The sequence below is a fragment of the Stegostoma tigrinum genome, chromosome 17 (assembly GCF_030684315.1).
Source record: "Stegostoma tigrinum isolate sSteTig4 chromosome 17, sSteTig4.hap1, whole genome shotgun sequence".
NCBI classification, from domain to species: Eukaryota; Metazoa; Chordata; class Chondrichthyes; order Orectolobiformes; family Stegostomatidae; genus Stegostoma; species Stegostoma tigrinum.
The window spans coordinates 35,408,149-35,421,728 of record NC_081370.1 but is presented as its reverse complement, the minus strand read 5'-3'; the positions used below and the strand labels follow the sequence as shown (position 1 = coordinate 35,421,728).

General features: G+C 44.2%; 1 protein-coding gene across 3 annotated transcripts in view; it reads right to left on the bottom strand.

The window, feature by feature from the left end:
* irf7 (interferon regulatory factor 7) overlaps window positions 1–5,298 on the bottom strand; it is a 28,874-nt gene extending 23,576 nt beyond the window's left edge. The window contains exons 1-2 of one of the 3 annotated variants that reach the window (XM_048545690.2): window positions 5,236–5,298; window positions 4,862–5,027 (exon numbers count right to left, since the gene is read on the bottom strand). In XM_048545690.2, coding sequence (XP_048401647.1) covers window positions 4,862–5,026 — 165 coding nt within the window. In that variant the 5' untranslated portion in view covers window position 5,027; window positions 5,236–5,298. Of the gene's footprint in view, window positions 1–4,861; window positions 5,028–5,171 lie in introns of all 3 variants that reach the window. The other 2 variants (XM_048545691.2, XM_048545689.2) reach the window with 2 other exon arrangements.
* Window positions 5,299–13,580: the final 8,282 nt, after the last annotated feature.

Genomic DNA, 13,580 nt, shown 5'->3' with positions numbered 1-13,580 from the left:
TATAAACAACTTAGCTGCCACTTTTGTCTACGTAAGTTACATCACTTCATAAATGCCACCTTGGTTGTGATGTTCCTTCCCATGCCAAAGACAGGGAAGGTGCAACAGGAAAACGCCAATAATAATGTGATAAATATTGATATCAGGAGATCACTGATGTGAGTAATAGTCTCCCAAAAGTCAGATGACAACTGACATGTCAGGACCACTACATACCTTCAGAGTTTCTGCCCAGCTGTCCCTATCATCTTTTAGGCTCTACAGCATGTACTTGTGTTTCACCTTGCTGATGGAATGGATGCAATGGGCTAGTGGTGTGTTCTCTGTATGGACTGCCAGGAACCTACATCAGTCAGTTGGCACTGGCCCTCACTGCATTGCACAGTGGATGAAGTGGTTGACTTGAGCTGGCTCGTTTTTGTTCAGATGTTTCGTCACATGCTAGGTAACATCATCAGTGCAGCCTCCGATGAAGCGATGTTATTCTACTCTGCTTGGAATTTATACTGTCTGGTCCATTATGGCGAGTACCGTCATTTCCGGTTTTGATCTATATGGGCTTGTATATGGGGTCCAATTCTATGTGTCTGTTGATTGCCTTATAGGAGGAGAATCATGTCTCTAAGAATTCCCATGCACGTCTATGTTTGGCTTGGGCTACGATGGTCAATTTGTCCCAGTAGTCCAGGCCAAACACAAACATGCACTGGAATTCCAGCCATACTTCAATCAACAAACACATCGAATTGGACCCCATATACAAACCCACACAGGTCAAAACCAGAAATGACACTACTCACCATAATGGACCAGGCAGTATAAATTCCAAGCCGAGTAGAATAACATTGCTTCATCGGAGGCTGCACTGCTGATGTCACCTAGCATGGGGACGAAACGTCTGAACGAAAACAAGCCAGCTCAGTGAGCAAATCAACAACCTCACCCACAACCCGAGCTACAGATCTTTGCTAAAACTTTAAATTGTACAGTGGAGTTTCAGGACAGCCTTTGATTCGTGTATGTGTTACAACCACACGGTCGGGAACTACAGCACTGTTTCTGCGGTGCTGCCATGTCATAATCCTGGATCTCTCTCCTTTGCAGCACTGAGGCTCTACCTACACCAAGTGAACTTAGCAGGCCCAAAGTGTCAGCTTTTGGTGCTCCTGAGATGCTGCTTGGCCTGCTGTGTTCATACAGCTCCACACTTTGTTACCACCTGTCATCTTCTTAGTGGCAATTAAGGATGGAAAATAAATGCTGGCCGAGCCAGTGACACTCCTACTCCTTGAACAAACAAAAAGGTAGCAGAGTAGTCGGAATTTAATGAAAAACAAATGAACAAACTCCAGTGCTAAACATGAAATAATGCTGGAGGTCACAGCAGGTCAGGCAGCATCTACGGAGAGAGAACAAGCTAATGTTTTGAGTCTAGGTAACTCTTAATCAGGACTGATGTGAAGTCTTCATGTCACTTCACGTCAGCTCTGATGAAGAATCATCTAGACTTGAATTGTCAGATTACTCTCTCTCCGCAGATGCTGCCTGACCCACTGAGATCTCCAGCACTTTTTGTTTTCAGTACAGATTCAAGCACCTACAGTCATTTGCTCCTGCATTGAGCAAACTCCAGTGTCTTTTTTTTAAAAAGACAGCTCCACAAGCAAAAATATCTATGATGGGCTGCACGCAGACTGTCCAGGGACTGAAAAGTGTCTCTCCCCAAACAGATCATGTTTTCTCCAATTCAAGCGGCCAGCAGTCCTGTCCATACTCCTCATGATTTTATAAAACTCTAAGATCATCCCTCAGCCTCTGACGCTCCAGGGGAAAAAGCCCCAGCCTATTCCTGTCGATCTTTCCTGCATCCTCTCTACTTTACCAACATCTATCTCACAGAAAGATGACCAAAACTGTAGGCAGTATTCGAAAAGTGGCCTCACAGCCACAGCATAATATCTCAATTCTGACCATAAAGGCAAGCGTGCCGAATATCTTCTTCATCACCCTGTCTACCTGCAAATCCAATTTCAAGAAACTATGCACCTGCACCTCTAGGTCTCTTTATTCAGCAACACTCCCCAGGGGCCTACCAGTAACTGTATAAGCTCTGCTCTTGATTGCCTGACCAAAATGCAACATCTCAAATTTTCTAAATTAAACTCCACGTGTCACTCCTCAGCCCATTTTTCCCCATCGGATTAAGGTCTTGTTGTACTCTGAGATAATCTTCTTCACTGTCCACTACACCTATTTTGGTGTCATCAGCAAACTCACTAACCATGCTTTCTATATTCACATCCCAATTGTTTATTATAGATGATAAAAAGCAGTGGACCCAGCACTGACCCTTGTGGCACACGGCAGGTCACAGGCCTCCAGTCTGCAAAGCAATCCTCCACCACCACCGGCTATCTCCTACTATCAAGCCAATTTAGTGTCCAATTGGCTAGTTGCCCCTAGATCTAACCTTACTAACAGGTCTATTATGTGGAACTTTGTCAAGTTCTTTGCTGAAGTGCAGATAGACAACTCTGCCTTCATCACCTTTATCACCTCTTCAAAAAACTCAATCATAATTTTGCATGCACAAAGCCATGCTGACCTCTCTCTAATCAGTCTTTGCCTTCCCAAATGCATGGAAATCCTGTCCCTCAAAATCCCGTCCAACAACTTAGCCACCGCTGATGTCAGGCTCATTGGCCTATTGTCCCCTGGCTTTTCCTCACAACCTTTCATAAATAACAGCACCACATTAGCCACCCTCCATACTTTGAATGCCCACTGTCATATCTCTCTTTGAGCACCGATCACAGCTGTTGCAGGTGTTCAGGTGAGGTGGCATGCAGCAAGCCTTGAAATGCTCCACCCATCCCTCAAGCTGCTAAGCACAGGGACAGCAAAGTGACACTTACAGTGTATTGAGACCCTCAGACAACGACAGCCAGAGAAAGTCTGCTGCTTGGGATTTCAAGTGTTTTGAAAACAAATAAATTGCCAAATCATCACTTAGGAGCTTGATATTTACACACAGGAGGATCCCACACAGAAATACACAGGCAGAGACATGCATCAATAGGCTGACATTATTAAGGTCACCATAGCCTAGCAGACCAAAGACCTGCTCTCTGACAGGAGAAATGGCTGGTGGTAGCTAAACCTGAGGATCACCACATCTCAGGTGAGGGCAAAGACTGAAAAAGAAATTTCCTTGAGGAACCTCTGCTGGTCCAAGAATTGAACCCACACCATTGGCATCAATCTACGTCACAAACCAGCTGTCCAGCCAAATGAGCTAACCACCTCCACAACACATGTAAAGAGACAAAAAGACAGCTACTCACTGACCCAAAACTGAATACTTAATTAAACCCAGTTAACAGATGCCAGGCTGCTGACTTATGAAAGGTCAAGTTATAAAATGAATTGGAGCATTGGGAGGTTATCGAGTTGATAAATGCATTACAATCTTCCAAGAATAAAACGCTCCTTCAGTGCCAACTCTCCTGACAGCTGTGCACTCCCACAGCACCCACCCTCCGACAGCACTCCCTCAGCACCCACCCTCCGACAGCACTGAGCTCCCATGTCTGGAAGGAGATTTGAAACATTTTTTCAGTTTCAGGAGGAGCGGATGCTCTGTCACTTTAAATCACTGAATATTGTCAGGCTGTGCCCCAGGCGATAGTTATTCCTCAACAAACACAAAATGCTGGGGAAACTCAGCAGGTCCGACAGCATCTGCAGCGAGAGAAACAGAGTTAATGTTACCAGTCTGTACGACTTGTTCATAACTAAATTTCCAGATCCAGACCTGCTCAGTTCCTCCAGAATTCTCTGCGCCCGTTTTAGATTTCCTGCATCTGTGGGGCTTTCCTTTCGTTTGACAGCTATTCTGGCTTCTCACCAAAATCGCCATCACCCAGGGAGTGGGCAGTGGCTGATCATTACTTCCCCAACATCCTCAGCTGCCCATCATAACAACAGCATCACCAAGTGAGTTCATCTTCCAATTTGAAAGAATAGGCCAGTACAACTCTCCACTGCGCCAGCAGAGGGAGCAGTGATAAGGAACCTGGTTTATTCCTTGTGTATGCACGTCAGGTAAACACCACGTATCTACACAGCAGGGCAGCAAAGAACCCAACGTTTTTATGTGATGTTTGGCATGGGGAGCATTTACAAACTAAACGCTGCCGTGGGTTCCCTATATTGGACAGTCTCTGCTGAGATTAGCTGATTGGTCTCACTTTACCATAATTCACTAACTTTTCATGCTACACATCAAACTCTAAACTAATATTCCTTGAGAAGGCCAGACTCCAATTGAAATTAGAATCTAATTAAAGAGAGCTTAGCCAACATTTTTCATTTTCTCAAAGCCGAAACATTTCAAACAGGAATCCCTCTAGAGATAGACAACATCGAAAAGACTGGCATTGCCGCAGCACATTGTTGGAGCAGCAGATCTCTCGACGTGCTGTACAGCCAAATCAATGCTTTTGAAGTTAATCACTGTTGTAATATTGGAATCAGACCAAACAATTTGTGCACAGCAAGCTCCCACAAACAGTAGTGAGACAATTACAAGATAATCTCTTAATTTACTGGTTTTGACAAAAACGCCATAGCATACTCTCCTGCTGTTCTTCATAATTAATGTCAAACAGTCTTGACATCCACCAGGGTCTAACTTTCTGAGCGGCGATCCCTCAGTGCTGCCAATCTTATGCAAAATATCGGGTTCGGACTTTTTAATTCAGACATTTGCTCGCTCAGCCGCCTCATACTCCCAGGCTGACTGTACAAACAACATTAATTGTCTGCAGGCAACTGCTCACACCCCGCTGCAAGCCCCTACCTTGAAGATGCTGTAATCATTCTCACACAGGTCCTGTCTGCCGGCGTGTTTCCAGGGAATACGGAACATGGTTTTTTCTTTATTCAACCAACGCAGTCCATGGTAACTGCCGCTGTTAATCTGAGCGATTAACCAGGATCGGAGCTGTGGTTTCTGGTTGTTCATTCTGTAACAGATTGGGACAACGCTCTGTGTTACAAACACGGTGTAGAGCAAAGCAAGATAACGAATTCTGCAACAGTACAAGGTGCAGATCAGACATGGAGACTTGTCCCCAGTAAATACATTCCTGCAAGAGAGAGCGTGTCACCTCTGTTTGCCCATTGCAGAAACGACAAACATCAGGACATCGCTCTGCTTTCAATTCAACGCACCCTGGCTCTGCAAAGCTCTTATATAGAGGTGTGGGCCGCTCAGAGACGTCACATGCTAACAGGGAGCACCACCTTCTGTAATCCAACCCCCACCATAACCTCACTTTACAGGCAGAGTTCACGTCTGTCCCCACCCTTCTCCACCCCCGCGGTTTGTGGTTTCATCATCTCACCACGGCTCAGAAAGCCCAGCACCAGCCTCCATCCTCATACTTGGCGCGCGTACTGTCATTTTCCAAATATGGCAAACCTGTTTCCTTTCCCTGAAATCACGTGGAATCCAGTCGAATTTGTAAGCTCAGTTATTTCTAAGTTTCACTTTCCATTGTTGCGCTGTTAGCCAAACAGGAATTGGCGCCAAACTTCGAACATAGCCAATTCTGTTCAAATAAAAAAGGGAAAGCCCTTTCATTTTGCAAGGCTTTGGGAAATTTTGTTTACCAATGAGTGAACATTATCAGCAAGTAATTTGAAGATGAGCAAAACCCAAGCCCTCTGTATGTTTCCAGGCCCTGAGAGAAATTCCTCTTCCACAAACTAGCCCTTGGACAGCTGTTTGAGTGTGTCACTTGCACTTGAGTAACTCACCAAGTCTCCTCCAACCTTTCAAATCCATAACCTGTAAAAGTAAAAAGGCAAGGGCTGCAGACACACAGGCACACTGCCAAACAGTTTCGAATGGTTCCTCAATGATCTTCCCTCCATCATAAGGTCAGAGGTGGAGATGTTAATTGATGTTTGGAACAATGTTCAGCACCATTTGCAACTCTAGATCCTGAAGCAGTCCTTGCCCATAGCCCCAAGATCTGGGTAACATTCAGTTGAGGGCTCATCAATAGCTCATAAGTGTAATGAATGTGCCACTGGAGTAGCAGGCGAAGTTCATGTTGCAAGAAAACTGAACCTCCATTTGATATTCAGAGGCAGCACCATTTCTAAGTTCCCCTCCATTAATATCCTGGGACTTGTCATTGACCAGGAACCAGAATGGACCAGCCAGATAAATAAATGTGGCTACAAGATCAGACCAGAGTCTGGGGATTCTTGCAGTAAATAACTCACCTTGTGATTTACAAAGCTTTCCATTGTATAAAAGGCACAGGTGAGGAACATAATAGAATGAAAAAATCAACCCAAAGAACTGCAGATGCTAGAAATCAGAAACACAAACAGAAATTGCTGGAAAAAACTCAGCAAGTCTAGCAGCATCTGTAGAGAGAAAGTAGAGTTAATATTTTGGGTCCAGTTAACCTTCTCCAGAAGCCTGCTGAGTTTTTCCAACATGATAGAATGACCCCCACTTGATTGGATGGCAGCAGCTTCAATAACACCCAGGAAGATTGACAACATCCAGGAAAAAGTTTTCCACTTGCTCAACATCCCCTTTCACTGCCTTAAACATTCACTCCCTCCATGTGCAGTGCATAGCGGCACATAATTTTCCATCTACAGGTGACATTACAACAAATCACCAAGTCTCCACAGGCAACATCTTCTAAACCTGTGCCCTCAATCACCTGGAAAAACAAGGCCAGCAGTAACATTACATTGCAACACCACCATAGCAGGCTCCCTGCTGAGTCACGCACGTTAGAACTATATCAATTTTCCTTCACTATTGTTGAGTCATAATCCTGCAACTTGCTTCCGAGCAGTGTTGTGGCAATACCCTCATTCCAAAGGCAAAGCGTTCAAGAAAACAGCTCAGCGGTACTTCTCAAGAGCAATTAGTGGGGGATGAAAAGCGATAGCTTGAACAGCAATGCTTTTTTTTCTCAGGAACACATAAAACAACACTTCCGTGCTTGTCTCAGTTGTGGGCGCCCTTTCTTAGCTGTGAGTTAGAAGGTGTGGGTTTCAGTCCCACTCAAGGGCGAGAGTAAAACAATCTGGGAGATACTCCAATGAACGACTGAGGGAATCCTGCATTGTAGGAGGGTCAGTGTTGAGGCACCGCTGCACAGTCAGGGTGTCAGTACTGAGGGAGTGTTGCACTGCCAGAGGATCAGGACTGTGGGATTGCTGCACTGTCAGAGGGTCAGCACTGTGGGATTGCTGCACTGTGAGAGGATCAGTACTGAGGGATTCCTTGGAGTGACAGCTGCACTGAATTGAAGGAGAGCTGCATTGTTGGAGGGTCAGTACTGTGGGAATGTTGCACTGTTGAAAGGTCAGTACTACGGAATGTTGCACTTTTGGAGGGTCAGTACTGTGGGAATGTAGCACGGTTGGAAGGTCAGTACTACGGAATGCTGCACTTTTGGAGGGTCAGTACTGTGGGAATTTTGCACTGTCAGAAGGTCAGTAGTACAGAATGCTGCACTTTTGGAGGGGCAGTACTGTAGGAGTGCTGCAGTATTGGAGGATCAGTACTGTGGGAATGTTGCATTGTTGGAGGACCAGTACTGTGGGAATGTTGCATTGCTGGAGGACCCATACTGTGGGAATGTTGCATTGTTGGAGGATCAGTACTGTGGGAATGTTGCTTTGTTGGAGGATCGGTACTGTGGGAATGTTGCATTGTTGGAGGATAAGTACTGTGGGAATGCTCCATTGTTGGAGGATCAGTACTGTGGGAGTGCTGCATTATTGGAGGATCAGTATTGTGGGAATGTTGCATTGTTGGAGGATCAGTACTGTGGAACTGTTGCATTGTTGGAGGATCAATACTGTGGGAGTGTTGCATTGTTGAAGGATCAGTACTGTGGGAGTGCTGCATTGTTGGAGGATCAGTACTGTGGGAGTGCTGCATTATTGGAGGATCAGTACTGTGGGAATGTTGCATTGTTGGAGGATCGGTACTGTGGGAATGTTGCATTGTTGGAGGATTGGTACTGTGGGAATGGTGCATTGTTCGAGGATTAGTACTGTGGGAGTGCTGCATTGTTGGAGGATCAGTACTGTGGGAATGTTGCGTTATTGGTGGAGCTGTACTGTGGGAATGTTGCGTGGTTGAAGGATCAGTACTGTGGGAATGCTGCATTGTTGGTGGAGCTGTACTGTGGGAATGTTGCACTGTTGGAGGATCGGTACTGTGGGAATATTGCATTGTTGGAGGATCGGTCATGTGGGAATGTTGCATTGTTGGAGGATCAGTACTGTGGGAATGTTGCATTGTTGGAGGATTGGTACTGTGGGAATGTTGCATTGTTGAAGGATCGGTACTGTGGGAATGTTGCATTGTTGGAGGATCAGTACTGTGGGAGTGCTGCATTGTTGGTGGAGCTGTACTGAGGGACCACTGCACTGTAAGTACTGAGGATGTGTTGCAGTGCCAGTGGTGCAGTTCTGAGTGACTACAGCGCTCTTGATGGGCAAAATGGAGAGAGTATTACACCATTGAAGTAGCAGTCTGTCATTGAATCTTTAAACTGAGTCCTCTTCTGGAGGATAGAAAAGCTTCCTTGGCACTATCTTAAAGAGCTGTTATATTTCCCCAGTATTCCAGTTAGTATTTATTCCTCAATCAATAGATTATCTGGTCATTATCACATTGCTGTTTGCGGGATCTTACTGGACACAAATTGGCTGCTGCATTTCCTGTGTTATAACAGTGACATCATTTCACCGGCTGCAAAATTCTTTGAGACATCTAATGGTCTTGAAAGGAGCTACTGAAGTGCAGTGTTTGTTCTCCCTTTCACAGACATCCTGTGTTCAATTTACTTTTTCACTCTGTCGCTTGAAATTAGTGCTCTATGTTCTACATTATATGTTCATAGAAAATACAAAATCTGAAAGAAATAAATTTTCCACTGCAACAGATGAGCAGGAATTACTTTCATTTCCCTGTCATTTCTACTTTAAGAATTACAAAAAGGAGTATTGAAGAATGCTGTATTGACCTCAGAAAAGTAGAACTAACAGACGTTTCAGCCAGTGTGGGAATTCCCTTACATCCAATGCAAGTGACAGTGCTGAAAGTCAGGACTTAATGCTAGAACCCAGTGTCATTTTGTAACATCAATGTCCAGTACATAATACTTTTGCCAGTGTTGGTAGCCAGTTGTCATGTTCAGTGTCAATACCTGTGTCAGTGTCAGTACCAGTGCCTAGGACCCAGTGTCAACATCAATAATCTTCAATAAAAGTTGTGTTGGTTACAAATTATACCACGGAACCCAGGATTTTCATATGAACAAGGACTCTGCTTGCAGGCAAAACTTTGGGCGGAACTGATTTTGAAATGCAGTAACAATTGCACAAACCAGGACTCTAACAAGCTGCCTGCCTCATTCCTGCCAGGTGAGGAGGGCTAATATCAACCCTTTGCTTCTTAATGTGGTCACTGGATGGGATCTAATAATCTGAGAGCAGATAGTTCAGAGCCACTTGCTGCCACTGGGTATCTGAGTACTGAAGCAAAACCCTCAAGTCAGAGCCGTAGGGTCAATATATGTGCATTACTCATTGTAAGTACCACTTTGACTCCATGCCCTGTACTGAATGCCATCAGATGTCCTGCCAATGCATAAACAATGGTGTTGTTGTTCTGTGCATAATGTAACAAGAAACTTTGCTCATTCTACCCTGGTTTCTCTCTGTCAGTACCTGCTTTCAAAACATCAAAACATCACCCAATGCTAAATGTTCCATTATGTATTTCTATAAATATCACCTTACAATCAGATAAAAGACCTGCTGCTGGTTTCAGTCCAACATAAGCAAATAAACATTGGATGACGAAGACAGTAGTGTGGTTACATTAACTGGTGACTTAGTGAGCTGACTGTTTCAGTAGTCAGCATAAATGTATTTACAAAATGTCGTGTCTGGGTAGCTGGGCTGAATTTATAAAATGATAACTAGGACAGCCATTGAGAGTAATGGAGCAGCTAAGGCCTACTGGATTTTGGCAAGGCATTTGATGATGGTCCATGTGGCATTTCGGTCCCACATTAAAAGATGACAGGATTCAAGGGCAAGTGGAAAGCTAAATCCATAAATGGCTGAGTTGCTGTGTGCAGAAGATAACGTTCGAATGGTGTTGTGCCTAGGAGGCTGTCTTTGGAGGGCTTTTGCAGTAATGGGTCTCTGGTTATTTTTGATATATATACATAGCTCAATGACTTAGATTTAAACCTAAAAGCCCTAATTAAGGTATTTGCAAATTAAATGAAAATTGGCTGCATGGAAAAAAAGCTTTTAGTTGCAGGAAGTCATAATAGGCTTGTTAGGTTGGCAGGAAAGTGGCACATGATATTCAAACTGGAGGACTAAGAGGTCATGCATTTGGAGAGAACAAACAAGGCAAAAGAGTGTCAAATAAACAAGAGATTCAAAGGAATCTTGGAGAGCCTGTCCTGATCCCTGAAAGTAGCTGGGTTGGTAGATAAGATGATTGAGAAGGCATCTGGAATACTTTCTTTGTTAGCTTAGACTGTGATAAGGTATGTGATTTATATATATTTTAATATTATTTATTTTAACATATGAATGCTGTACTAGCCACATGTGGGACTTGGTCTGTGTGTATGAGGGGGATTAATGATTATTTCTTGTGCCGTGATTTTTTTTAAACTATTGTGGCCAGTGCTCTGCACTTTCTACCCTTAGTATGTGCGGGGACATTACATCTGGATCCAGGTGACTTAGCAACTTCAAATAGAACCAACCTTTTAACATCTCCCTGTATTAATTTTTAACAGATCCTGTGTCTTCACAGCTTCCTCTTGACTATGAGTTTGGTACCATCTCTTCCTTGGCAAAAAGAGACACCAAAGCTTTATCTAAATAAACTGTGCCAAAAGACTCATTTGAAATATTCCCAGCATTCCCTGGGCCCCAGCCAAACTCTCAGAAGCTGTCCAAGCAGTGATTGGATTGGCCCTGATATTTAATGAGGTGTGGTATCAGAGTGTGAGGGAGGAGATTCCACTATGTTTAAATGATTATTTACTTAATTTCCAGCCTGATTGACAAGCAGCCTGTCAAGTGGAGAAGGCTGCAGCAAGGTTCAGTGAAGGTGGGGCGTGGCACTCCCTCTATCAGCGGCAGCAGTGTACACCATCTGCTGAATGGACAGCAGCCTCCTTTGACATCACCTTCCAAACCTACAACAGCAGTACAATGTTATAGATATTACAGATATGTAGCTGCAACGGGATCCAGGCTAGGAGCAAAATATCCGAGGATAAATGTCCAATCAAAAAGATAGGCAAGATGGGCAGATAGGTCTTGGTGGTAACAAATGAAATTAAATAATAGCAAGAAATGCTGTAGAGCCTGAAGGTGTAGAATCTGCGAGAGTAGTGTTGAGGAACGGCGAAGGGAAGAAGTCCCTCACGGGAGCTGGGTACGAGCCTCCTGGCATTAGTCAGGATGTGGGGAAGAAAATAAATCAGGAGATAGAAAAGGCATGTTAGAAAGGCACTATTACAGTAATCATAGGGGACTTCCCAGGTGAACTGGGAAAGTTAGGTTGGTAGTGGGATCTCAAGAAAAGAAATTTGTGGAGCATCGACAAGATGTTTTTTGGAATAGCTTGTGGTACAGCCGACTAAGGAACAGGCAGTTCTGGATTTAGTGATGTGTAATGAGGCAGACGTGGTCAGGGAGCTGAAGGTGAAGGAACCCCTAGAGGGCAGTTTGAGACGGAGAAGATTGAAAAAGATGAAGTGGTAATGATGACATGAGGCAGGAGCTGGCCAGAATTGATTGGAAGGGAAGATTGCATGGAAGATGGTAAAGCAGCTATAGCAGGAGTTTCCGGGGTAACATGGGGGCACAGCAGAAATTCACCCCAAGGAAGAAGAAACATACTAAGGGGTGGACAGACAACTATGGCTGACAAGCATAAAAACAAAAGAAAAAGCATACACCGTGGTGAAGAATAGTGGGAAGCCGGAAGATTGGGAAGCCTTTAAAAATCAGAGGATAACTAAAAATGCAAAAAGGCAAAGAAGATGAAATCTAAGAATAAGCGAGCGAGTAATAAAAGATGATTGCAAGTGTTTTTTCAGATATCTAAAAGTTAAAGGAGAGGCAAGAATGGACATTGGACCATAGAAAATAAAGCTAGAGAGGTAACAATGGGAAACAAAACAATGGCAGAGGAACAGTGGAAGACTCCAGCAGCATAACAGAGCTTTAAGAGAGTTGGGGCCAAAGGTGAGTGTAATAGCTATCTCTAAAGAGAAAGTGCTGGGAAAGCTGAAAGGTCTGAATGTGGATGAATCACCAAAATGTCAGCCTTCCTGCTCCTCTGATACTGCTTGGCCTGTTGTGTTCATCCAGCTCTACGCCTTGTTATCTCAGATTCTCCAGCATCTGCAGTTCCTACTATCTGTAATGTAACACAGCTGTTTAAGAAGAGAGGGAGGCACAAGACAGGAAATCATAGGCCAGTTAGCCTGACCTCAGTAATTGGTAAGATTTTAAAGTCTGTTATTAAGGATGAAATTACAGAGTACTTGGAAGTGCATGGTATAATAAGGCTCAGTGAGCACAGCTTCATCAAGGAGATGTTATGCCTGACAGATCTGTTAGAATTCTTTGAGGCCATAATGAGCAAGTCAGGAAAAGGAGAGCCAGTGGTAAAAGATCTCTATGGGTTTCCAGAAGGCCTTTGACAAGGTGCCACGCAGGAAGCTGTTAAATAAGATAAGAGCCCATGGTTAGTGACATGGATAGAGATTTGGCTGACTGGCAGGAGGCAGAGAGTGGAGATAAAGGGGTATTTTTCAGGAGGCATCCAGTGACTGATAGAGTTCCATAGAGTTCCATGTTTTGAAAGCAACTATTCACATTACAAAATAACCTTCTGGACGAAGGAACTACGGGCATTGTTGCTAAGTTTGCAAATGGCACAAAGATAGGTGGAGGGACAAGTAATGTTAAGGAGGCAGGGAGGCTGCAGAAGGACTTTAGAAAGGTAGAAGTATGGGGAAAGAAGTGGCAGATGGAATACAATTTGGGCCAGTGTCAGGTTACACACTTTGGCAGGAAGAGTAGAGATGTAGACTATTTTCTAAATGTGGAAAGGCTTTGGAAATAATGAAGCACAAAGGGACCTGCGAGTCCTAGTTCAGGATTTCCTAAGGTTAATATGCAGGTTCAGTTGGTAGTTAGGAACGCAAGTGCAACGTTTGCATTCATTTCAAGATGGCTAGAATGCAAGAGCATGGATGTAGTGCTGAGCCTGTATAAGGCCCTCGTCTCTCCGCATTTGGAATATAGTGTGCAGTTCTGGGCCTCATTTCTAAGAAAGGATGTGCTGGCCTTGGTGGGTGTCCAGAGGATGTTTACAGGAATGATCCCAGGGTTGAAGGGGTTGTTAAATGAGGAACAGTTGAGGACTGTGAGTCTGTACTTAATGGAGTTTAGAAAGGCTGGGGGGAAGTCTT